Below are 27487 nucleotides of genomic sequence, written 5' to 3'. Positions count from 1 at the left end.
GCCAAGTTTCCAATGATAATTTCTAAAGTTTGTTCAACTACTTCATAATATAAATCATCTCTAGAAATCATTTGTGTCTGAAAAAGGACTGTCATTATTCTGTCACCATTTCGATTAGGATGAAATTTATATCTATGTTTCTAAACTAGGTGAGTCCAATTGTATCATAAATTATATTTAAAATTGATAATTTGGATGGAAATTCTCTGCCAAAATTTATATGTATTAGTCACACTTGAATTGTCAAAATTTTATTTTACTAGTGCATATTTGGGTCATTCATGAAAAACTATTAATTGTTATGCTAGTGTATCACTTTTTATTGTGAATATCGGTAGGGTTGATCCATCTCACAGATTAAGATTCGTAAGACGGTCTCACATGAGACCCACTCATGTTATATCGAAAAATTATACATCCCATATTATACGAATGATCCACATTAAATTACTATGATGTACAATTACCATGCACACCACTGAGCTTTAACTCATATATTGAATGTGATAAATTATGGCAAAATTATACAGCAGTTGACACATAAGTGAGTATTGTGAGTGGACAACATATCAAAATTATATATATATATTATCAATAAAAAAAATGAAATTAAGTGCTCATATACATAATAGTTGACTAATTTACCGCTAATCAAGCTGTAATAAAGCAAGCACTCCTGCAATTCTCGACAAACTTTGGTATATATAAAAGTTAAAACGAGCACAAATGCTGTGCTAATTCACAGCATTTCAAGAAGTAAATTGAAATGGTGAAGTTACAGAGCAGTCAAGGCCTCTACTTGTTCCTGTTCTTCACTGCCTGCTTTTGCTTCCCCTACTCTGAACCATCTCAAGAAGATGATGAACTTGTTATGGTTCGAAGCTGGCTTGATGCGTCACCAGAAAGCTGTGATTTTAGTAAAGGAAAATGGGTTTACGATCGAAGTTACCCTCTCTATGACTATTATACTTGCCCTTACCTTAGCACGGCGGTTGCATGTCGGAGAAATGGACGTCCGGATTCTGACTATGAGAAATGGAGATGGAAGCCAGATGCTTGTTCACTTCCTAGGTACATTGACTGGGTTTTCTTTTTTAGTTACTCATGATGGAATATTGTATATATAGTAGCAATGTGGTGAGTTTATAATCATGAAGAAATTAAGAACCTATTTTTTCATACAAATGTTAGAGCAAGATTTCACATTGTTGACTTCCTGAAGTACGTTCTTTTATGCTCGTGTTACTTTGATGCTGTCGGTTCAATGCGTGGCACGATCTTGTACCCGCGTTAGACGATATTGTTACCTATATTCGCAGGTTCGATTCATTGGATTTCCTTGGTAAGATGAGAAGGAAAAGGATCATGCTTGTGGGCGATTCCATAATGAGAAACCAGTGGGAGTCTCTTGTCTGTTTAGTTCAATCAGTTGTCCCAAGTGCTCGAAAGACGGTCATCTACAATGGTCCTACCATGTCCTTCCTTGCTTTAGTGAGTAAAAATAAAGGGAAAGCTACCATTTATTTATCATAACTTCTACTGAAAATTTAAAGATAGCAGTTAGAATAACTAGATTTCGAGAACGTAAAAAGAATTGATTAATTTGTAGGACTTTGAGATGTCAATAGAATTTTGTTGGGCTCCGTTTCTGGTGGAACTGAGGAGAGGGGAAGGCAACAAGAGAATATTGCACCTGGATTTGATAGAAGAGAATGCTAAGTATTGGAGAGGTGTTGATGTTCTTGTGTTTGATTCTGCTCATTGGTGGACACATTCTGCTACATGGAGCTCGTAAGCACACATCTAATTTTTTTTCTTCGCTTTCGTTCGGGTTTTATAAGCTACAAAGCTCTGTTTCTTCAAATGAATTACTTGGTCTTACCTTGATTTGTATGTGCTCGTGTCATTGTCAAGTATCAAACGAAGCCACATAATATCGTATAAGGCGAACATGTAAACAAGATTCTACCATATTACAGATGGGATTATGTGATGGAAGGAAACAGAGTTTATGAAAAAATGAGTCCGATGATTGCTTACGAGAAAGCACTCACGAAATGGGCTAAGTGGATAGATCTAAATCTTGATCCCAGAAGGAGCAGAGTCTTCTTCCGGAGCATGTCACCAAGGCATAACAGGTGACTCTTTTACTGCTTACAAAATTTCTGCCGTTTCCCGACCAAATATTCCAATATTAGATTAAATCTCATTTGAATTCCTTAATCTGTAGAGCAAGTGGCTCGAAATGTTACGATCAAAGGAAACCATTCCAAAGTGTCAACCTCCCCCATGTCCTGGAACCATTGCTAGTTCTACAAGAAGTGCGGAGAAAAATGGAGTTTCCAGTATCTATTCAAGATATAACAACAATGTCTACTCTTAGAAAAGATGGGCATCCTTCGATTTATGGCCGAGCTTTGGGCGAAAAGAACAATGACAGATTAAAAGATCCTACTTCTGACTGCAGCCATTGGTGTCTGCCTGGAGTACCTGACGCCTGGAACGAGATCCTGAGTGCCGCGCTTTGAGTTCACATGAACACACAAGGTTTATCGGGTGTTAATGTTGTTGTTGGGGGGTTGCAAGAAAGAGGATTTGTGGGTTGACATGATATACTACAACTTTAGGGAGAAGTCTAGCAGACAGTAGCAGTACCTAAGTTAATGTACTCTATTCTTCCTGAGTGCCTTTGGGAATGTTTATCTTGAGTGTGTTGTTAAAAATCTTACTCAAAATTTAAAAATGCTAAACATTGCCAACTTTCAAACTTCTATAAAATCCAGTGTCATTTATTATTTGCGTTTCGCACTCAAAATTTATCTATCGACGGAGTCTCAATCTAAACACTCAGCCTGATCATTTTGGGGCTAGTATCAAGAAAATGACAGTCTTCACATATATACATGTTCGTTCCACATACCCACGTCAATAAGAGATTTGTTCATGCTACCCTATGGGGAGTTCCTCAATCCTTGATCCAAGTACTACAAAGAGGCCAAGATTTTTTTTCTCATGTAATCAAATGTGTGGACCATGTAGTCCTTGTATTAAGGGTTGGGGGATCGAAGAACGCCGTAAACAAGAAAGACAAACGAACTAGATATTGTCAACAGATAACTGCAAGAAAGGTGGTCATATCTGCAACTGCATGAAAACCCACAAGGTTTTAGAAAGTTGTACAGTACCCAACCGAACTATGTATTTGGTCTAACATTACTGAAATAACAGATCTCGAATGTAAGAGTTAGAATACTTGAGAAAACATGCAACTGTCCTCAATGTTTTTCCTTATTTCGGCAGCACAAATTAACAAACATATTACAACTTCTTGGCTAAGAGATATACTCCATGTTTTGGCTCAATGATGATTGTCATAGTGGGTGAATGGACATACTTAGGAGATAGGGTGAAAGAAAAATTTGACAAGATAAGAGCAAACAACATCTTGAGCTCAAGCATGGCCAGATGCTGACCGATGCACACTCGTTGCCCGAATCCAAATGGCACATACGAGTTAGGGTTCTTGCAAGCACCCGCGATCCCATTTTGGAACCTTTGTGGTTTAAACTCTAAAGCATCAGGTCCCCACAATGTAGTATCAGTGTGCAACGTCGCCACCATGGTCCACAAGTTTACACCTTTGGGTACCCAAATGTTGCCAATTTTCATGTCTTTCAAAGCTTCCCTCGCCAAGGTAGGACCAGGAGGGTAAAGGCGCATAGTTTCTTGAATCACCATATTCAACTGCAAAATCAAAAGATAATAAAATTCCAAAAATTACTGAGGCATTGAAAATGACTTGGTCTAAACTTTAAAGTTTCATGCTGTGGCAAAAGCAAATGAAATTAAAGACGTACTAGTTTCATCTTCCGAAGCATTTGTACGTCAGGGATTTGACCTTGGCAAACTTCTAAAACCTCTTCTCTGGCTCGTGTTTGCCATTCAGGGTTCGAAGCCAACAACATGAGACACCATGATGCAGCCACAGCAGATGTCTCGAATCCGGCTAAGTAGATGTTTCTGCAGTTGTCAACTATGAATTGATCCAATGCCTTCGGGTTCAAATCACTGGCCTTCGCACCTTCAACAAGAATTTGCAACAAATCCTTCTCATATCCAGCTTCTTGTCTTTCTCTCACTATCTTCAAGATCAATGAACTTATTTCTTTCTCTAGCCTCCACATTTTCCTATTGGTTTTAGTGGGCAAATATCTGTTCCACAAGTAGCACGATATCCATGCTTAGAATAAATTCAAGAATCGTGTACATATTTGTCATTAATTTTTATGCATGATGAAATATGATATCAAACACATTATATGGAAATAGATATTGGGATGTGAGTGGCTGCCCTCGTGATTTTTTTACTTTTTTTAAAATACATACATACCTTAGACCAGGAATGCCCATATATAGTGTCTTTTTGGACATAATTTCTTGAAGATCCCCCAGCTTCGAGAAAATCTCCCGACCCTTGGAGTAACTACTTCCGAAACAGGCTTTGGATATTATGTCTCCTGAAAATCTTTTCGTGTCTTCATCAACTTTAATCTCAAGAATTTCTCCTCCACACTCGAACTTCTGCTTCCACGAGTTCACCAGCTCCAAGGATGATTCGGTAATAATGTCGATCATTCCCTGCATCCATCCATCCATCCATCCATCCAAAAAACAATGGGTAATAAAATCCATATATATTGTTATACCTCTCGTCCACTGGTTAAAAATTAAAAATTTATAATAAACTTATGACTTGTATAACAACTTGTGTTAATTATTTTCGTGAAATAGAGACGGATACGAAGTAGTTGCCATAGAAGCTCTGACTATTTACCTGTTTTTAATTCGAAACACATGTGATAAGCCATATACACAATACATACATTATAAACGCTACATATGTAAATTTCAAAGCTTAATAAATAGCATAGATAAGAGTAAGACACGAAACAAGAAGAGAACAGAAATCATGTGTACCTTGACTTTGTCCATGTACAATTCAGGAGCCATAATTTTCCTCTGACGGGCCCATGCAGGCCCATTGGACGACAAGACACCTTGTCCAAGCAAAGGCCCAAATTCTTTCTGCTGGTAAGCAGGCCGGCCCAAGTCCAATGATGTACATGTAGTGATTTCCTTCACTAGATCCGAATCAGTCACGTAAATTACTTGCATATTACCAAGAGCAAACCTGAACAATCTACCTGTAACAAAAATAAATAATAAATAAATTATTTCCGTGTAATTATTTTCCCATTTTTTTATTTAAATTATGTCGATATCTGAAATCTCTGATTATATTATTTTCTAATTTTCATATTTAAAAAAATCCCATTTCGATCCCGTAGAAAATTTTGCTTAAAATGCTTTTAACTCCTATTATTACTGTAAGTACTTAGTTACGTACTTACGTATTAATGTTCCATTATTAAATTTATTTCAAAATAAAGCATATAAGTTTATTAAATTTATACATTATTATTTTTCAGTTAAAATTCATCTGAGAAAAATATTACTGCCGGAATATTATTTTATTATATTGAAAATAATTTGAATAGGCGTTTTCGATAAATAAAAATTATGTACATGGAAATAGTTTTAATATATTTTGTATGAAATATATTCTTGCTTTATTTTTAATTTTTTTAAAAAATATAATATATAGTCAATTTTTCAAAAAAACATAAAATAAAAAAGAAAGGTGGAAGGGTTTCCCGGAGTAACGTGCTTGAATGAACAAGCTGTTTTCACGGGCAAAAACCTACAGATTCACAGTTTCGTTTCAAACTTTGCATGTGCAGAAGAGGTGATAAATTTGACCGGATCGAGACCAGAAAGCCGTACCGTACTTCTTTTTCCATTGGTCGAAGAAGGGGAAGACAGCGGCGGCGTTGTGGATAACCGGAGGATTGGGGTGATTCTCCGGCGCATTCTCGGCTTCGTCTCGAGATCTTTTGATCTCGGGAATGTTTCCCAGCAGGATTCTGGCGGGAGGGCCATCGATCCCTTGCCGCTTGAGTATTTCGCGGATTCTTCGAGGTTTGATCACCAGTGAAATGAAGATTCTAGTGAAGACGGCCAGCAGAATCAGAAGCAGACAACTGGGAATTAACTTCATCTTCTCCATTGGTAAATTGGGCAACCTTAATTGTATGGGGAAGCTGGTGATAGAGTCTGGTTTTATCCCCGGCCTGATCTATACACATATTTTACCGCGGCTAATTTGCATTTATGTCCTTGAACTTCTTCTATTTTAAAATACACTCCAATCTAAGGATCTATTATATCATGTTTTCAATGGATCCATACCCATATTTTTTTTTAAGGTAAAAATTTGTGTGAGAAGATCTAACGGATCGTATTTTATGAGACAGATATATTATTTGGGTCATTCATGAAAAAATATTATTTTTTATGCTAAGAGTATTACTTTTTATTGTTAATATCGATAGGGTTGACCCAGATAAAAATTTGTTAGATCGTCTCACAAGAGACTTACTCTTTTTTTAATGTCCAATACCTATACTAACTTTTTTTAACGAATTTAACATTCATTAACAAAGAGGGAAAAAGTGTGAATACAAATAAACTGGACATCCTCAAGAGATAATAAAACTATAACTAACTAAACTTCAAATTTACATCAATACATCAAGTACATGACTAGAACTAGGGATGCAACGAAAAGTCATAATTTGTATCTTCTTGACAGTCTCGTCCACCCTTGGTTTTCATTTTCGAAAATGACTCGATTACAAATGTTCCAAACATGATAAATCGTAGCCGCAAGTGTTGTCATTCTCATCTTAGATAAGATAGAATTTCTCCCATGATTTGTTCAAAAAACCTTCAAGATCGTCGTATGAGAGAACCCATAGTCTTCATCATTCCGAGCCATTTACGTATTATGGGCAAACATCTATAGTACAAATCCGTGCTTAGGAAGAACACAATATTTACTCAAAAGAGATTTCTAGGACCATCTCCCTATTGAATCGACGAAAAAATCCTAGGCTCGATTCAGTCCACCCTGCCCGTGACAGGAACATGATGTCGGGCTAAGTTTGGTTCAGTGGTAATGTAATCATGAGCAGCTAGGCCAACTATGATATATGCTGATTATTATAGGACATAGAATTAGTGCAGTTAGGCCAACTTATTTCTGGAATTCCATTATACATTTATATATTTCAAGTAAGTAGGCAAAAAGAAATTGTTCAAATATATCAAATTAGAATATTTGTATGAATATTTGAGATTCAAAGTATCTGTTTTCTTCAAACGACCCTTATAATACCCCAAAAATAAAAGTTCAATTTGGATCCTTAGAAATTGAGGATTTAAAATCATCGGTTAATTTGTTCAGTACATTTTATATGGATGTTTGAATGAGTTTATAACAAGATACAATAAACTTTTATAGTAATTTTAGTTAGTCATTTTTGTTAAACAATTATAGATATGAAGTCATTGCTATAACAGTTCATCGTGTAGTCACGATTGTGGGAGCATGAACTCGGAGTATGACATTTTGTATGTTTAAGATAAATATATCGATAAAATTTTGGTGTTTTATGTGTCAAAATGAATGTATGATAATATCATTACTTAACATTATTGCGCAGAGTGCAATCATGCATTTTTGTATATTGAAAATATATGAGAACTCAAGTCAGTTTACAAGGAGGTCATTGATCTTTATACATCAAGTGTGATCACCACTCTTAACTGACTGTTAACTAACTAACTAATGAGTAGTTAACTAACTGATGACTAACTAATAAACTCTAGTCTAATAGCCCCCCTCAAGAGGTACTATAAATGTTTTTTATAGACATCTTGGACATCAGATGCGAAAGAGTGGAGAATGGTAAAGGTTTTGTAAACATGTCAGCTAATTGAAGATGAGAACTGATCGGTAGCAATTTAACGAACCCATCCTTGATCTTGTCGCGAATGAAGTGACAGTCAATCTCGATATGCTTGGTTCGTTCATGGAAGATAGGGTTGTTGGCAAGGTGGATAGCCGATTGATTATCACAAAAAATCACAGCTGGGGTTGAAACCTTAAATTGTAAGTCCTTGAGCAATTGTGTGAGCCATAGTATCTCGGTGGTAGTAGTGGCCAATGCTCGGTATTCGGCCTCGGTTGAGGAACGAGAGACTGTCAATTGCTTCTTTGATTTCCATGAAATGAGAGCATCACCAAGAAAAACACAAAAACCAGTTATCGATTTGCGTGTGTCTTTGCAAGCTGCCCAATCCGCATCAGAGAATGCCCGTAGCTGGATGGAGGATGATGCTGAGAAAAAAATTCCTTGGCCCGGATTGGATTTGATGTATCTCAAAACTTGATTTACGGCATGCATATGTGAGGTACGTGGATGGGAAACATATTGACTGAGTTTGTGAACTGCAAACATTATATCTGGTCGTGTTAGAGTGAGGTACAAAAGGCGTCCAATGAGACGTCGATATGTTGTGATATCAGCAAGAGGTTCACCATCATCAGAATTAAGATGTGATCGAGGATCCATCGGGACAGTGGTAGGTTTACATGCAAGAAAACCAGTGTCTTCAAGAAGATGTAAAGCATAATTACGTTGGGAAAGATAAATGCCAGTCGAAGATTTAGCTATCTCAAGACCAACAAAATACTTGAGATCCCCCAAATCTTTGAGTTTGAATTGGCTTTGAAGAGCAGATTTCAGCTGTTGAATAGCATGGATTGAGGGACCGGCAATGATGATGTCGTCAACATAAACTAACAAAGTAATAAAGCTAGAGCCCGAGCCCTTTGTGAACAATGTATTATCGGATTTGGATTGAACAAATCCTGAGTTGAGCAAGGCATTGGAAAATTTGGTGTACCATTGTCTTGATGCTTGACGTAATCCATAGATGGACTTATGAAGATGACAGACAGATTTGATTCCTGTTGGGAGAGAAGTATCACTCGACTGGTAGCCTAACGGAAGGTCCATATAAACTTCTTCAGAAAGGTCACCATTTAGGAATGCGTTATTAACATCTAATTGGGCAAGGTGCCAATTTTGACTTGCTGCTAATGCTAGAATGGTTTTGATGGTGGCCAATTTTGCTACTGGAGAAAAAGTTTCAAAGAAATCCACTCCTTCACGTTGAGTATATCCTTTGGCGACTAATCGAGCTTTATATCGAGAAATGGAGCCGTCAGAGTTGTGTTTGATCTTGTAGACCCACCGACATCCAATGGTCTGTTTGCCCGAAGGAAGCGGAATCACTGACCAAGTATTATTTGCATCCATTGCATCAAGTTCATCTTGCATAGCTCGTCTCCAGTGATCAAAACGCACAGCTTGATGATAGAATTGTGGTTCAACTTGAGATGATATGTTAAGCACCAAGTTCCTATAGGAAGGAGATAAAGTCGCATACGAGATGTAGTTGCTGAGAGGGTATGTAGTTGATGATGAAGGAGCAGAGTGATGCTGTATCATATGGCAGTGATAATGTTCTAAATAGGAGGGTGGTCGAGATATTCTTGTGGATGTACGAGTGGGAACTAAATGTGTTGGGTCACGTGAATCAACAGAAGAACCAGGGAATGCATCGGGAATCACGGCTACTGGTGGTATAGATGACAAGGAAGTGATGTCCGAATGAGCAGAAGCATCCATTGCTGCTGATCTAGGAATGACAATATCTGGGAATGGATCACAAACACTGTCCTTAGGAGAAAGATAGTGAAAAGGGAAGATGGATTCCTGAAATTTCACATCCCGTGAGATGAAAATTTCCTTGCTCTCAATATCCATTAATTTATAACCTTTGATGCCCGGAGGATAGCCAAGGAATACACATATACGAGCTCTTGGCATAAACTTATCTCGATTTGCTGCCAAAGTGGACGAAAAAGCGAGACAACCGAATGTTCGAAAATGTGCATAATCCACCGGTTGGTGATAGAGAAGTTCATATGGTGATTTATTTTCCGTCCATGGTGATGGAATGCGATTCACCAAGTACGTGGCTGTTAGTATACATTCACTCCAAAATGATATAGGGACTTTGGATTGGAAAAACAGTGAACGAGCCACATTAAGCAGATGTTGATGCTTCCTCTCCACAACAGAGTTCTGTTGTGGAGTTTGAACGCAAGAAAACTGATGTAGAATCCCTCTTTGTGCACATAAATCAGTAAAGGCTAGTTCTTTTGCGTTATCAGTTCGGAACATCTTAATTTTGGCATGAAATTGTGTCTCAATCATGGTACAAAATCTGGAGACAATCATGTTTGCTTCAGATTTATGTTGTAGAAGAAAAACCCATGTGAATCTTGTATGATCATCAACCAACGTCAGAAAAAATCGCTGATTATTACATGTAGGAACATGGTAAGGCCCCCAAATATCACAATGTATTAGTTCAAAAGCAAAATCAGATACTCTATGCTGTGAAGCAAATGGTAAACGGGTTTGCTTAGCTAATGGACATATATTGCAGATTCTGGGATGACAGGAGTTATTTACTTCAAACTTTAGATGAGACTTCAGAAGTTGCATGACCTTTATTGAGGGATGCCCAAGTCTTTGGTGCCAAGTATGATGAGTCCCAACCAGATTAAGATGAATGTCAGAAGGCATCATTTTTGAGTCCAGAACATATAGCCCTTCTATGCGCTTACCCTTGCCAATCGTCTTCTGTGTGTTGATTTCCTGAATCATGAATGAGTCAGAATTAAAAATTATCATATTCGGTGTGCGATCAAGAAGGCAACTGACGGATAGCAGGTTAAACTTAAACTCTGGAATATATAGAACATCCGAAAGGACCAGAGAATCTCCCAAACAAATATCACCATAAAAGTGCACATCCACATATTCATTGTTAGGCAGAGTCACTCTTGAATCTTGGGTGGCCTTAAGAAAAATGAAATTATCCTTATTGGAGCAAATATGTCTAGAAGCACCCGAATCGACTATCCAGCATGTAGGAATATTCAATGCACCTGGAATTGAGATGGAGAGACAGGTACCTGATGTGGATGGAGCACTAGCAGTATCATGTATATCCATTTTCTTGTCAGATGTCGAGAGTTGTTGAATAAACATTGCCATTAATTGTTCCATATGGCCTTTGTTTAAATTTTGAAGAATGTTGGAATTGTCCCGAGTCTCGGATGCCTTGTCATGTCCAGATACATGATTGACAGAGACATCATTACCTCTATTTCCCTGTCTATAACGGGTCTTGTATCCGGGTGGGTAACCATGAATTTTATAACAGGTTTCAATTGTGTGCCCCGGAATATTACACGTTGTGCAGTGTGGCCTTCCTCTTTGAAATTTTTGTGGTTTTCGAGTGCCCAGAGGTGCCTGATCATGTTCACCCTTGAGTATAAATGCCATACCTTGATTTTGAAGAGGTGTGCCTTGATATGCTCCAACCTCCCGTTGCCTTTCCTCTTGGACAACTAACGCAAAAACTCGACTAATCGGTGGCAGAGGATCAAGTAATAATACTTGGCTCCTAACTTGTGTGAATGAATCATTTAGACCCATGAGGAATGTCATAGTATAATCCATCTGAACATATGATTCGATGTTCTTCACCCCACTACAAATGCATTTCCCACAGTTGCACATTGGACGAAATTGATTCAACTCTTCCCAAAGAGCTTTAAGCTTGGTAAAATAAACATTGACAGAATCCTGATTTTGACGAAGTTGAAGAAGGTCTCGGCGAAGCTGGAAAATTCGAGGACCATTACTTTGTTGAAATCTCTCTTTGAGATCGTTCCAGATTTCCAAAGCGGATTCAGAAAACAAGATACTTGCTGATATGTCCTTAGAAACAGAATTTAACAACCAAGAAATGACAATGTTGTTGTTGCGATTCCATGCATTTATTAAATTTGACTCAGATTCTGATGGCTTTGTAATCGATCCATCAATGAATCCTAATTTGTTTTTAACAGATAATGCAATTTTCATTGACCTACTCCATGATGCGAAATTATCACCTGTTAATTGTTGGGATACAAGAGTGAGCCCTGGATTATCGGCATGGTGTAGGAAGTAAGGGCTTGACGGATCATCAATCACAGATCGGATTGGTAAATTCCATGCTTGTGGACCTGTGTTCGCCATGAATTCTGGAACGATTAAAATCTGCTTTGTTCAGAATCTACGATCGGGAGTCCTGGTAACTGAATTGTTGAATCTGCAATCGGAAATAATCTTCGATCAGAAATGAAAAACTTCAACCGATCGGAAATGGAAATCTTCGATCGGAAGCTGGTAACGCAGGAGTTCAGTTTGGAATTGGCGTTTGCTCTGATACCATATTGCGCAGAGTGCAATCATGCATTTTTGTATATTGAAAATATATGAGAACTCAAGTCAGTTTACAAGGAGGTCATTGATCTTTATACATCAAGTGTGATCACCACTCTTAACTGACTGTTAACTAACTAACTAATGAGTAGTTAACTAACTGATGACTAACTAATATACTCTAGTCTAATAAACATGACAAATCTTCCATTTAATTTCTTTAATTCACATACTTAATCGACTCGAAGGGAGCTAATCAAATTTTTTTGAAGAAAATTATTTGAAACCCGTTCTAGGTTTAGTATATTATAGTATCATATAAACACCATTAATAGAGAAAAAAAACTAAAACTAAAATTTCAACAAAAAAAAATAACAAGCTGACACTGAAATTCAATAGCATATATTACCGATACCAAATCCACACAAAAATTACAATAATATTTCTCCGTAATTTATTTAACGTATCCTGAAGACCTCCATTGACAAGATGTCTATATTCCACGTAGTTATCATTTATTACGTGAATATTTTCTAAAAATATCATTGGCGCAATTCACCAAATTAAATACTCCATAGTCTTTATTATCGATACCCCAATAGGATCTCGGGTCATAGATCACCCGATATATTAATGGGATGGCCCGAATCGAAATGAATGTGCATATCATTTTCCTCAACAGCCGGGCAGAGAGATAATCGGGACATTCTCTTCCCGATAACCAAGATCCTGGGCACTCATACAAGTGCCCGAGAACTTCCACCCGGGCTACCTCGAGAAGCGCACCACTCGAGTGTATTGATAGGGTCAATCTTATCTATCAGAACAACATGTATTTGACGTGTCGTATAAGTCATCAGAAGGTATGAGCGGCCGACTTGACATATTTAGGGGGGTGTATTCAACGTGGGAAATTTATTGACTTTTAATGACTTTTGTAGATTTTAAAAATCTAAAGGTATTCAATAAAGACTTTTGCATACTCTATAGAAGTCTTGTGGTATTCAAAATAGACTTTCATGGATTTTAAAAAGTCAAGTGGTATTCAACATTGACTTTTATAAACTCTATAAAAGTCTACAGGTATTCAAATTTTCCATGGACTTTTAATAACTTCATGGAATTCATTGACATACAAACATTAAAGCCTAAGGTACAACTACAAGTTGTATTTGGTTCACCCCAAAGATTTGAATGGATTTTTAAAACTTTTAACTCTCTCTATGTCGCTTCACATCACATATCTTCATATCTTCTCTCCTCTCATCTATTTCTATTAATCTCTCAAATTTTCGAAGTAAATCTCTATATATATTTTCATCTTTCTTTTTCAAATTTTTCATTTTTTGGCTGATTGTTCATTTAATAATTTTTTATTTTAATAACACGGGGAAATTTTGAATTATAGAATTGATTTTGTGATTTTTAATTTATGATTTATACAAATTAATGTAATATTCAATAATAATAAAAGATGATCAAAAAATGTTGTTTAATTCTTAATAATTGAATAGTTTCGTAACAACAATGACTTTTTAATTTCATTTTCGTATTTTTAATTAATATGTAAGCTATGATATTTTTATACAAAATTATATTCACACAATAATAAATAATATTGTTTTTACATTTATATTATCAATTTAAAAATAAGATTACATGTTAATCAATTGATGTATTTTAAAAAATTTACAAGCATACATATAAAACAACATATATATACATGTAAGGATTAAACGATTTAACTTTTAAATAAGTAAAATTATTTATTAATATAAATATTAAAAATAATTTCAAATTGAATATGTTATATATGTCAATTAATTATTGGTTCAAAGAAATTAATAAAAAATCACATGTTATAGTTAAGTACAAAATTTATAAAATTCTATAAAAAAAAATCTACAAAAGTCTATAAAAATCTTGCAAAAAAGTCTACATAAATCCACATAAATCTGTTTATAAATCTGTGAGATTCCATAAAAGTCAATAAAAATTTATCAAATTCATAAAAGTCTATCATTTAAAAAAATCATTAAAAGTCATCAAAACTCTGAATTGAATACACCCTACTTAACTGATATTCACTGAAAACAATATACCTATTACATTTTCTCCTATAAATAGCAAGTATATTTCTCATTTAATGATTCTGAAATCTTTGAACTCTTAAGCACACATATCTTCTCTCATATATTGCTTGTGTTCTTCATTCTTCAACCTGCTGACTTAAGCATCGGAGTGGTTACGCCGGACATTTCTCCAGCGCTCATTCACGAGTTCATTTATTGTTTGTAGAAATTATCGAGGCCCTTATCTTCACTCAATTTTCTAAACATTTAATTATTATCAGTATCTGGTGGATTGCCCACGTACATCACATTTGATTCATCCGGATATCATCAATTATTATAATTTAAAATAAATCGTTATATTTGAAGGTAGGGGATGTGACATTTCGCTGCTGGGTGGATTTTGAACAATTATTCAAAATATGCACTCTTTGAAAGAAGTATTATTAAATTAGAATCATTAGATAAACGAAAAAAGAAAACACACTCCGTCAAGTGACTTGGTGCTTATTTCAACTTTTCGGAAAACAAAATAGTCAAAATATTGCAAATGACTGGTTCAGTGGATTTGGATTGTTTTTATTATTTTATATATTTGCTGAGTGGAATTTTCTTATTATTTTATAATTTTTTTTGCATCAATTTAAGACCGCACTTATTTTATATATATATATATTAGTAAAATATGTACACGTGTTGTATGTGTTATTATTATTTTTAATTTGAATAAATAATACTAAACAATTAACACAAGATTATTTTCAATTTAGAATAGTTGTTCGATTTAAAGGGGGAGTTTTGTTTAGATATTTTCTATGTAAAATATGAAGTGAATTAAAAAGGTTTATAAGAAGGGTAATTATAAAATTAAATATTTTAGTGTCTTAAAAAATAGTTACTCTAAGTAGGGGTGGGTACGGTACCGTATACCGTACCGTAAATATCGGTATGAAATTTTTCCATACCGATATCGATATCGTAAATTCGATATACCGCACATTCGGTATACCGAATTTTCGATACGAGAAAAGTTCATACCGGATACCGTACCGACACCGAAAAAATGTCGGTATACCGAAACCGAAAACATTTTCGGTATACCAATATTTTTTCGGTATACCGAACTTAAATTTAAAAAAAATAAAAAATTATTTTCGGTTCGTATCGATATCGATACGAAATTTTCGGTATACCGATTTTTTCGGTAGGTTCGATATTTTTTTCGATACGGTATTTTGATATTTCGATATTTTTTCACACCCCTAACTCTAAGGATCCCACACTAAATAATATAATAACATATATATATATATATATATATATATATATATATATATATAATGTTTTTAAAATTAAGTGTGGAAAATCAAAGAAACATTTTTTTCCCTTGTAAAAAAATGGACTTTTTAAAATTTAAACAGTAATTTTTTTTTTTGTACATCTTTTTTTTATGAAATGGAAATTTGTAATCATCACACTTCGATGTATATTTAGTAAACTTCTGAGTTAACGTTTATATATTAGTCAAATAAATCGTATTGGACAAACTTTATATGATAAATTGGTTTGAAAAATATTGGTTGAAAGGAATCGTATTCTTTGTCATCTTTCCTTTTTTATTTTTCCTTTTTTATATCTTTTTGTTTTGCATTTCTAGACATTTAGTATATGATCTCATATAGATTCTATATTTGATATGAGATTATGATATATATGGCCGATAATATCCTCAAGATATGATATGATCTTTAAGATATGCTATCCTTGATTCAAAAGAGTTTGTTTCCTTATAAAATTGTTTTTCGATATTTTTATAGAAATATGAAGACAAGGTAGCATAAAATAAAAGGGAGAAGGAGATACAGAGCGTCGTGTACATGAGTGAAGAGAATTTCTAACGAAGAGACGTTTTCTGAGTTAAGGAGTCTCGTGTCATCAATAAGAGTGTTGCTGTGAAGTGCTGACCACATCCGTCGACAACACCTAATCACTGTTTTGATTAGTGTGTTGAGTTTTGAAGATTTGACACTTCTCAGTTGATGCATCCTATATAGTTTTGTTATACGGTTTGTTAGAGGGTTAGGATGCAATTTGTTACTCACCTTTATAAGGGAGTTGTTTGATTCTTTCACTAGTATTGGTTTTTTTTGTAAACTTACAAGTTTTTATAGTGAATTATTTTGCCCTGAGGCACCGCACAAGTATTTGATACTTGTGCATAATTTATACTTCGTCTCTCTTATTTTTAGTATAATTCAAGTTGTGTGTTAACTTCGTAAACTGAAACTTCTGCTGCATGTTGTAAGTGGGTGTTACAACACCTACGCACAACACCTACTTTCTGATACACACAACACTCACCCTATTTACACACACACTGTGGAAACAGAACTATCATTGGTAAAAATAATCGATATCATGATCATTATACAACCACTCGTCTGTTTCACTGACTCCGAAACAGCTTCAATCCTGATTATTCTGCCAATGAGATTTTAATTAATTATTCTCGACAAGCTTACGATCTAGCGCATGCCTTGTCTCCAAATGAATACCACTTTTCGTCAAATGAAACTACTTTTTAATTCTGAGTCAAATTTAATTAGTTCTTAATTATTCAAGATTCTGGATGGGAGTTGAGCTTTAACGAGTCCAAATCTCGATTTTATTGACTTCAAGCTCAGTCGATTTTTGTTGGACTTATGTGTATTGGGTTTGGTCCATTTGAACGAGAAATTGGACAAATTTATGGTTGGTAAGTGGGAAATGTCCCATATAGGAAAATAAACATAGCACTGGTGAGCTTATATTGAGTTGCATTTTATGAAGGTGTAATAATGATTGGTCAAGAGGCTCTCTCTAGTGCACACAGGCGCAGAGGGTGCAAATCATGGGCCCGGATTTGCAGTGGAAAAAAGTTTGACTTGTGTGCAAGCGTACGAGCGCGACCTGGGTGAGTCGAATGTCGGACCGATCAAGACAAAATTTCCCACCAAGGTTCACCTGGCTGCTCATTTTCTCGTTACTCTGTCTCGTGATAAAGTTCAGGTACATTTCAGTTCGCCGCAGTGGTACCTCGTGCTAAGGTACTGCTGGTTGTTCGGTTGTATCCTGTGAAACAGACGTCCAAGTTCATCCTCGAAGCACATCTTAAGCATTGTACTATTGTTTTGTTTACGTTACTAGCTCCCTGGTTTTTAGTGCACTTTTCTGTCTCCTTATATGTTTTGGATAACAATTTTGTTCATTAACAATTGTGCGTATAGTCTGTACTAATTAAAAGAGAATAAAAACATGAGCCACACACCCACAACACACACACACACACACACACACACACACACACACACACACACACACACACACACACATATATATATATATATATATTTCGATCAATATATATATTATATATATCCAAAAACAAATTACTTCAATTTTTTGGACAAAAATTCGAAAATCATGCTTATATACATGTACATCTATACTATCTATACTATATCAGTAAGTTTGATACACTTAGGTATTGTTTGGTACATGGATAAGAGAGGGATTGATAAATAATCCTCTTTATCCATGTTTGGTACCTTTTTAAAAAGCTCATGATAATATCATGGGCCGTTGATAAATAATTTTTTAGAAGGATAAAATATCCCTAATAGAAAGTGTGATAATTTTAATTTCATGATAAAATACACTACAAATGACTTAATTACCCTCAATTTATAAATGATTTTTTTATAAATCTATGCTAGTAGGTAGAAATTAAAATCAAATAAATATTTTATTTATTTTTATATATTATATAATATGATAATTATATAAATGAATTCGAGATAATTATATAAATAATTTTTATAAATCTCAATAAAATTATTAGTATCACTCGATTAACCTTAAAAATTGATATTTGACTTGAATCAAAAAATCAAGAGCTCAATTATCATATTATATAATATATAAAATTAGGTAAAAAAATAAATCATGCAAGTACTATCGGCACATGAACAAATAAAAAATATGAACTCAAGCAATAACTTTGAAATTATAAAATTTATTATGATAAGGTTAATTTTGTCATTACAATCTAATACATAAATTTAATCACCTTTATTAAAATCATACCAAACATTAAATATAATATCATACATCTTATTTATCCTTAACTTATCCTTATATTATATATCACATGTTTATCCTATCATACGTACCAAACTATGCCTTAGAGTAATTATTTTTTAGTGTCATGTTCTGTTTAAATAATTATATATATTAATAAAGTACTAAAATTTTGGTTCATGTTCATATATAACTTAGTGCATATAATCTTTATTTTCTAAACATCAAGTTGCATATTCAATTTCTACTTCGGTCTTTTTTCTCTTTATTATTTATTTTTTCAAAATTACAGCGTAATCTCTCACTATTTTTTATAATTATATTTTTCTCCTCGTTTAAATGTAAATCAAATAAATTATATAAAAAAATACTCTCTGCACTATAAGATAATTTTTAAGCCTACAGTTTAATTACCGGGCTATGGGCTTGTGTATGAAACTCAAACTCTTGATTTGTTTCTATGAAGACGTAGGCCCAAGAATTATTGGGCTTCTGTTTAGGCCCACTCCATAATTTCAAGCTTGAATGATTCTCCTGCCTATCTACCTCGTGCATTTCTTTCTTTATCTGTTGATTTTTTAACTTTTGGATGCTTGATTCATCTCAAAATCATGTCAAACCTTACATTTTTTCTTCGCCCAAAATATGGCATCCTTAGACTTTGCTAAGTCTAATCAGCTTAGTAAAATTATTAAGGCGTTGCGAGTATAATTTTAAGATATCGGTTAATTATATATTCACCTCTTCTATATCAATTTTTTCATGTAAACATGATCCAACAATGATAAATAATATATTCACTGACTGGGGTCCTCATAACAAACTGTTTCACGGATCTAGATATGTGAGATATATCGAGTTGATATGACGAAAAATAATATTTTTGACATAATTAAAAAAATTCACGAGTCATGTTGAATCGGATAACCATCTCACAAAATTATTATGTGAGATGCTCTAATAAGAATTTGCGTGTTGATGATAAATTTCAGTTTTAGAATCCGTTCTCTTCGATGTATTTTGGTTCACATCAATCTCCTCTTTGTGGTCGATGTCATGTTTTCCGCCCACTTTTCATTACTAGGCAGTTTCTCGTACATTATTATAGAAATTTTACTCGTGTCATTTTAATACATTTTTCTACGAAAGCACTTTTTCACTCTTTCATATACTAGGGGATTTCACTTGGAAAAGAGAATGTTCCATACTAACGGATTCGGTCCATAACCATGATTTGAATTTTTTAAACAAAAAAATGTCTAATTAATCAAATTTCATTTTTCTTTCTTTATAAAAAACCCACATTTGTTATTTTCTAGTGCAAACTGAGTAAATTTTCGAACTTAACATAATAAATTGCAAATCATGTCAATTGGTCATTAGACAAACCCAAAATGATCGACGCAGAAAATATTTTTCATTCTTCTTCTTACTTGAACGTTGATTATTCAAATCATGGCATTATTGTGTCCTTGTCTACCGTCCAAAAACAATCAATTTTAGGTTATAAAGTGCGAATTGTGCTCCCCCAAAAAGGGTATGTTTTTACTACAATGTGAATGGCGTGTGTATATATATATTTTCAAGAGTAAGTATCTTGTTACACGATCTCACGAAATTTTATCTATGAGACGATCAACCCTACCAATATTCACCATAAAAAGTAATATTTTTAACATAAAAAGTAATATTTTTTCATCGATCACTCAAATAAGAGATCTGTCTCACAAAATACGACACGTGAGACCGTTTCACACATGTTTTTGTCTATTTCCAGTTGCCTAATTTCAAATATAATTTAAAGTTCCCTTAGTCGTTTTGGGATAGTTCTAAATCACGATTCCACTGCCTATTATATTAGGTTGCCAACATTTAAAATACCCACGAAACTTAAACATACTTTAAATAAGAAATTTATTATGCTATGATTCCGTGTAATCCTCCAGGGTTTTTATGAAACGAGATCGACATCATCATATATTGAGTAAAAAAATATTTTTGACATAAAAAATAATATTTATTGACAAATTGAAGCGGATAGGATGTCCGCCCCCACATAATTGACCCTTGTGTGAATATCCCCTGTTTGTAAGGTTTCATGTTTAAGTTAACTACCGATTAAACTTTTGTTATTGGTACAATGTTATAACACGGTTGAGATTGGTAAATAAAAGAAATATGGATTTGTATGACATGAAATTTCACCTGTATAGTTTTTGTTACAAATGTTGACTGTAAAACTGGAAAATTCAGTCTCACTCTATTTTACATATGATAATGATGTATAATTCTAATTATGGTATCATTTCACATTACTCATACAATTTAAGAGCAATCAATTGTTCCAAAAGGTGAAATCGCTCACCTTAGGCGTCCCTCACCCTCGGCCCGACAGGAATGTGAGAGAAGGTAAATCATGGTGACTCATCCAACCAGCAGCAACTAGACTTTATGCTACGCCGTGCACAAGGAGGCAAGGAGCTCCTCTCATTAGAGAGAATTTAACTCCCATACTGCCGCTTGCGAGACTCGATCATTGGTCATTGTTCCAAGATTTACTGCTGCTGACCAACTGAACTAAGCTCGTGCGAGCATTTAAGAGCAATCAATTACTTATATGTGATGTTAATGTGTATCCATTTCGATTTTCAAGAAATACCAATTGTGTATCATCTGTCATTATCATAACTTTGGTATGTAAATGTGGGCTATATTGGTTAGGTTTGGATCAGAGAATTCACACCCAAAACTTGTTAATACCCTTTTCACTGATGTGGAGCACACCACCGTCCACCACCCCTAGAGGCATCTTAAAATTTCTTAAATTTATCTGGATTTAAATTTACCATTTTCTTTTGAAATATTTACAAATGATATATATAGTATCATTTGAAAACATAATAAAGAAAAAAAATATATCTATTCACTTTTCATCTCAATTTTAATTTTCTCTCCATAAATTGAGACAAACATTAAATTAACTAGGCTTTTTTAGGAAGTTATTATAATCACTAAAAAAAATTATTATTGACTTTGAGTAGGTCTCGTATAAGAAAGGTTGATAAAATCTATACATATGATGAAAATTAATTTTCTTGTATTAAAAAATAATTTTCATGATTCAGGACATGTATGAAATCTGTTTGACAAAATTGATCGTTGAGAAGATCTATATGATTTTTTGTGATTGACTTTTCGGTTTTGTAGGTTTTTTAACCCATATTCTATATTGGCAAAAAATTGTATGAAACGGCATCACGGATCGTATTTATGAGACATATATCTTATTTGGATCATCCATGAAAAAATATTATTTTTTATGCTAAGAGTATTACTTTTTATTGTGAATATCGATAAGGTTGACCCGTATCACATATTAGGATCCGTGAGACGGTCTAACATGATACTCACTTTTCTATATTAGTTTATATTTAATATAATTGAAATTCAAAAACTTATAATGACGGTTTTAATTGTATTAAAACGTTTCAGTAATATATCAGTATTATAATAATGACAAAAATTTGTGTGAGACGGTCTCACGTGTCGTATTTTGTGAGACAAATCTTTTATTTGAATCATCTATGAAAAATATTACTTTTTATGCTAAGAGTATTATTTTTTATTTTGAATATCGATAGGGTTGACCTATCTCATAGATAAAGATTCGTGAGATCGTCTCACACGAGAGATACTCTATAATAATTTATTTATTATCGAAAAATACTCACTTCAGATGGTTTGTTTTTCACTTTTATTTTCAAACACTACTCGTTTTTTCATGATATATAAATTTAATCACGTTTAGAAAACATAATATTTGGTAATGTGAGATATTACGGTAAAGATAAATCACCGACCAATTTCCAAATCTATATATATCTCACAGAGGGTATATACATTTTATTTTTCTAAAAAATATTATTGCGATTTCAGCCCCACTAAATCATCTTCTAGTCGATCTCTTCAACAATTCAGATAAAATAGGAAAGAAGAAGAAAATAACTGAGAAAAGACTTCGAGGATGCAATCTTCTACTCTTACTCAAGAACCCACAAATCCGTTTGGTTTTGTATCTCAATTGGGTTCGTTTGTATTCGACCATTCCAGGTTGAATCCTAATGGGAACCCCTTATTTTTGTCGAGTTACTTGTACTTTGATTCCGAGCAGAAGCCTAAGGCTGTGGCTTCATTAAGTTTAAGTACTAGAGGTGCTAGTTTCGGAATCAGGAGAGCATTGAATGATTTTAATAGAGTTATTAAATTTCACTGCCAACGAATCCCACTTGGTTTTGCTTCTGTTGGGCTTGATTCCGCGGGAAACAACGGGTTCAAGGATGATGGGAATGGGGTTTTGGAGAAGTCTGAAGAAGGGTCGTTCAATAATGTCGTCTCTAATTCTCCAAAAAAAGTTTTGATTTTGATGAGTGATACTGGTGGGGGTCATCGAGCTTCTGCAGAGGCTATAAGGGCTGCTTTTAACGAAGAATTTGGAGACGAGTATCAGGTCAGTGTTTGACTTGTTTGAACAGATAATTCTGTTTGATTGCAGGATTGAAATAATAATGGACGGTGCCCACTTCTGAAAATGGTAGGACTCCGGAGAGCTTGTACCTTCGAGCTTGGGACGACCCCATAAAAGAATAGGCAACAGAAACTGAGACATTAGAGAGATTTTGGAACAATTTTCTAGTATCATTTCTCATATGATGAAGGAGATTACATTAAATTATTTATAGAGTAAAAACAGAAGTTCTAGTTATTATATCCTGTCAGAAAATATCAACATTCCATGTTTTTTAATTTCTTAGAAGCATTAAACATAGTGGCTTCGCCCGATTAAAATTCTCGATTTAGTCCCTGCATAGTTGATTAATTTGTGGTGATTTTTGTGTGAAAACGATTGGTAAGTTGGCATGATTGGTTTGTTGCTAGGTTGCAGACCTATGGCATGAGGTAGTTGATGTTTTGTACATTTCCAAGCTCGAACACCTCGTTGCTTTACCATTGATGGATTTTTTTTATTGTCATGGCTCAATGTTGTTGCTTTGTGTTGTGAATCTTGTATGATAGTTATTTATTATAGTTTGTTGTGTAGGTATTTATCACTGATTTGTGGACAGATCACACCCCATGGCCTTTTAATCAGTTGCCAAAGACTTACAACTTTCTCGTGAAACATGGTTCATTGTGGAGATTGACATATTATTTCACTGCTCCCCGTCTTATTCATCAGTCCAATTTTGCTGCAACCGGAACTTTTATAGCCCGGTGAGCCTACTTTTCTCTTTTATTAACCATGATATATTTGAGTGTGGTTGTTTAATTGCACCACAGTCCACAAACAAAAGGTATCACTTTTCATTCGTTATAAATGTGTTTGGCTTATGGATAAACCCGCGCTGATTGTAATTTCATCTTGTGTAGCACGTAAATAGCTTCAGTCATTCTTCACTTCATGTAATTTGAGTTGTGCATTTTTTTTCCATATGTGAATTGATATTCTATTTATTTTCCTGGTGTAAATAGGAAAAGTATATGTGTTTCTTCCTTTTGACTACTGGAATAATTTTATTTTCCTATCTCTGCTGTCGCAGAGTCATGGAACTCAAGATGTTGAAACTTATTTATGTGATATTACCAAAATATTGGCTTCAGCTTTCAGTGCCTTTGTGATCAACATGCATTGTTGAACCTTGATGATTTCTTCTTTATCAATTGCCACGTGAAATTATTTTTATTTCGTTTTCCATCAATGACCTCGGCTTGCAGATTTTGTAATATTGGTGTCACCCAGGCCACTTTGTTTACTGTTTCTTTTTCTTGATCCTTAGGCTGCTACATCATAATATTCTGTTTTGTCCCTCAAAATTATTTTGATCTTCTTTAAAAAACTGTTGCTAGAGAGGTTGCCAAAGGACTGATGAAATACAAACCAGATATTATCATCAGCGTTCATCCTTTAATGCAACATGTCCCCCTTCGCGTTTTGAAGACAAAGGGCCTCTTAAAGAAGATCGTTTTTACCACTGTAGTCACGGATTTGAGCACTTGTCATCCGACATGGTATGTGTAGCAGCCATTTTTTATGTTATGTATATTATGCGGGATTCAGTGTAGATATTTGATTTGTTCTGTTGTTGCATGGTAGGTTTCACAAGCTTGTGACAAGATGCTATTGCCCGTCACAAGAGGTAGCAAAACGAGCACAAAGAGCTGGTCTTCGGTCTTCTCAAATTAAGGTTTACGGCCTTCCTGTACGGCCCTCATTTGTAAAGCCTGTTTGCTCGAAGGTAGGCTCATTTTTCTTTTGCTTTTTTTCTGTTTAGTAATTTTTTCCCCAAATTTTCAGTGAAATTTTAGAGGAAAAAAGGAAAGGTTAATTTGAGCATCATCTTAAAGTCAAAACTATTATTTGGTCATATTTGGACAGCTGAAAGTAAAATTCGGGATAGTCCAGATACATAGATACTTGGCTCAAAAAAGAAGTTCATTGAGCATGGGTTATTTCAGAGGATTTTGCAACAGGCAGAATTATTTTCTTGTTCGCAGAGAATTGTGGGAGAAAGCTCTTTTTAGCTTTTAAAATAAAGTAGATGCAAAAGCCGGATTTTCTGTCCTTTGGCTTTTTATATACATATATGTATATTTTTTCTTTAAAAAAATGAACTACTGAAAACACTCTACCGTCTCTAAGAATGTCTGATAATCGTTTTTCTGAAAATATTTTCATCCTCGCCTTTCAAAAACATATTGTTTGTGTCTCCCTAACATATAATTGCATTTTTCAATACATTCTTCCAAAATACATTTTCTGAAACATATTTTTAAACCTACGAAAACACGTCAGCTATGATGTGCAAATACTTCTAAAATGGCCGCTGACCTATTTCGTATCAGATACTTTCCGGATATGGGTACTATTTGACATTTGACAGATATACAACAGATGCTTCTATTAGGCTTAAATAAAAGTATATGTCAAAGGATATCCAAAGCATTTATGAATCTTGTTTTGATGTATCCAATATGATCTATGAAAATTCCTATTGATATATTTTAATATTGCATTTGAACCCATAAATATTTGTATATGTATTATAATTGTAAATCTCTGCAATATTTAATGTAGTTATATAGTTATATATGCAGGTTGTGTGTGCATGCATAAACCAATCATGTCACCCTCATTTTGTATAAATTTTCAGCATAAGTATCTGTATTCTGTCATATCCGCAGTTTGGTATTTTTGTTCATGGAAAATAGTTACCAAACCTTATCTGCTTTTTTAGCAGAAGTGGTCTCATCCAACAAACTTTTGTTTTCAAACGCACTCTATGCTACTTCTCATAAGAAATTAAATCCATGATGGATGATAATTCAGTTAAAAATATTTGTCTTTTTCATTAAAATTGGTTTTGTTCTTCCCCAAGTGGATAACAGATATTCAGGATTTTGTAATTAGGATCTCTGACTTTGTATGTATGCATATGTGCTACAGGTTGCTGTGTTTTTGTTGTTTGATTGATAACCATATAATCTTACACCAATAGAAATATGTTTTTATACTGTAGAATGAATTGAAGAAGGAGATTGGATTGGATGAGGACCTTCCTACCGTCTTGCTGATGGGTGGTGGTGAAGGAATGGGTCCCATTGAGTCCACAGCTCGTGCTCTTGGGGATGCATTATATGATGAAGTTAATGGAGAAGCAATAGGCCAGGTTCTTGTGATTTGTGGCCGAAATAAAAAACTTGCCAACAAGTTGCAATCCATTGAGTGGAAGATTAACGTCCAGGTAAATGTTTTATCGGAATACTCACATTGGGTTTGCGATTCTTTGCTCCCATCTCTCAAAATAGGTTCTTGCTATATAGAGCTAGGGTGGGGTGTGACTTTAGTTATATTATAAAAGGAGGGTTGTCAAACTCATGCTTTCAAGAGATTATTTATGATGTTTGAACATATTTCCGCCTTGCCTTCCTCGTGGTGGGTCCAGCCCTTTTTGCCAGTCACTTACCTACAAAATATGTGTGCATTTTAGGTGAAGGGTTTTGTCACCAAGATGGAGGAGTACATGGGTGCCTGCGATTGCATTATAACTAAGGTATAATAATCGAGACTGTAAATAAACTTCCCCGCCCCTATTATCTCCATGGCTGGAAAAAGATCATATTTATTGGAAACAATCGACGTTGCCTATCTGAAAAATTGGATATTCTGCAGGCTGGCCCTGGAACAATCGCGGAGGCTATGATTCGAGGACTTCCTATAGTCCTAAATGGTTATATTGCTGGACAGGTAATAAATTAGTTTTCATCTGCTTGTATGTCCTAAACGTGTAAATTTTGCTCCTTGAGAGTTTTTTTTTTCTCTAAAACAATCACCTATTTATGATAATTCTGTACTAAGTTGCCTGTTTCAAATGTGCTCACTTTCATTGTGAGTGACGCTAACCCAAAAATAAATAAATTTTGCTTTCGAATATATTGATTTTAATTCGATTTGTACTCTGTTGCAGGAGGCTGGGAATGTCCCATACGTTGTTAAAAATGGATGTGGGAAATTCTCAAAGTGTCCGAAGGAGATAGCCAACATCGTTTCGCAATGGTTTGGTCCCAAAAGAGGCGAACTCATAGCCATGTCTCAAAATGCACTGAGGCTTGCCAGACCAGACGCCGTTTTTAAGATAGTTCACGATCTTCACGAATTGGTTAGACAAAACAACAAGGTACCCTTGTATTGTACGACTTAAATAAAACCATAATCATATGAGTATTGACACAATTTTGTTGTCATCGAGCTGTTATAGAATACTAATGGAAATTCAAATTATTTCGTCGTTCAAGCTTATTAGCACTAAACTTGTTCGGATTGGTTCTTTTTCAAGAAATTTGGTTTGTACAAGAATCATTCGTGAAGGAGAATGAACTATCTAGGGAGCTTTTTATTATTAAGTTTCATCCTTTAAAAATAT

The 27487-nt window shown here is 34.4% G+C and overlaps 3 protein-coding genes across 3 annotated transcripts; 2 read left to right on the top strand and 1 right to left on the bottom strand.

The window, feature by feature from the left end:
* Positions 1-688: 688 nt before the first annotated feature.
* On the top strand, positions 689-2763 carry LOC140816737 (protein trichome birefringence-like 36). Its single transcript, XM_073176162.1, has 5 exons — positions 689-1071; positions 1320-1491; positions 1610-1791; positions 1980-2138; positions 2231-2763. The coding sequence occupies exons 1-5, from the start codon at positions 767-769 to the stop codon at positions 2526-2528; spliced, it is 1116 nt and encodes a 371-aa protein (XP_073032263.1). The 5' UTR covers positions 689-766; the 3' UTR covers positions 2529-2763.
* A 468-nt stretch (positions 2764-3231) lies between these two features.
* On the bottom strand, positions 3232-6235 carry LOC140816735 (cytochrome P450 714C2-like). The gene is made up of 5 exons (XM_073176161.1): positions 5845-6235; positions 4978-5204; positions 4391-4638; positions 3858-4212; positions 3232-3744 (listed from the first exon to the last, which is right to left on the bottom strand). The coding sequence occupies exons 1-5, from the start codon at positions 6125-6127 to the stop codon at positions 3319-3321; spliced, it is 1539 nt and encodes a 512-aa protein (XP_073032262.1). The 5' UTR covers positions 6128-6235; the 3' UTR covers positions 3232-3318.
* A 16202-nt stretch (positions 6236-22437) lies between these two features.
* LOC140816983 (probable monogalactosyldiacylglycerol synthase, chloroplastic) lies at positions 22438-27342 on the top strand. The gene is made up of 8 exons (XM_073176503.1): positions 22438-23016; positions 23608-23780; positions 24414-24575; positions 24661-24802; positions 26084-26308; positions 26555-26617; positions 26737-26811; positions 27032-27342. Exons 1-8 carry the CDS (start codon positions 22534-22536, stop codon positions 27263-27265), a joined length of 1557 nt encoding a protein of 518 aa, XP_073032604.1. The 5' UTR covers positions 22438-22533; the 3' UTR covers positions 27266-27342.
* Positions 27343-27487: the final 145 nt, after the last annotated feature.

Source organism: Primulina eburnea, chromosome 16, assembly GCF_022965805.1.
Source record: "Primulina eburnea isolate SZY01 chromosome 16, ASM2296580v1, whole genome shotgun sequence".
NCBI lineage: Eukaryota > Viridiplantae > Streptophyta > Magnoliopsida > Lamiales > Gesneriaceae > Primulina > Primulina eburnea.
The sequence above is the reverse complement of the archived record's forward strand: the minus strand, read 5'-3'. Positions and strand labels throughout refer to the sequence as shown.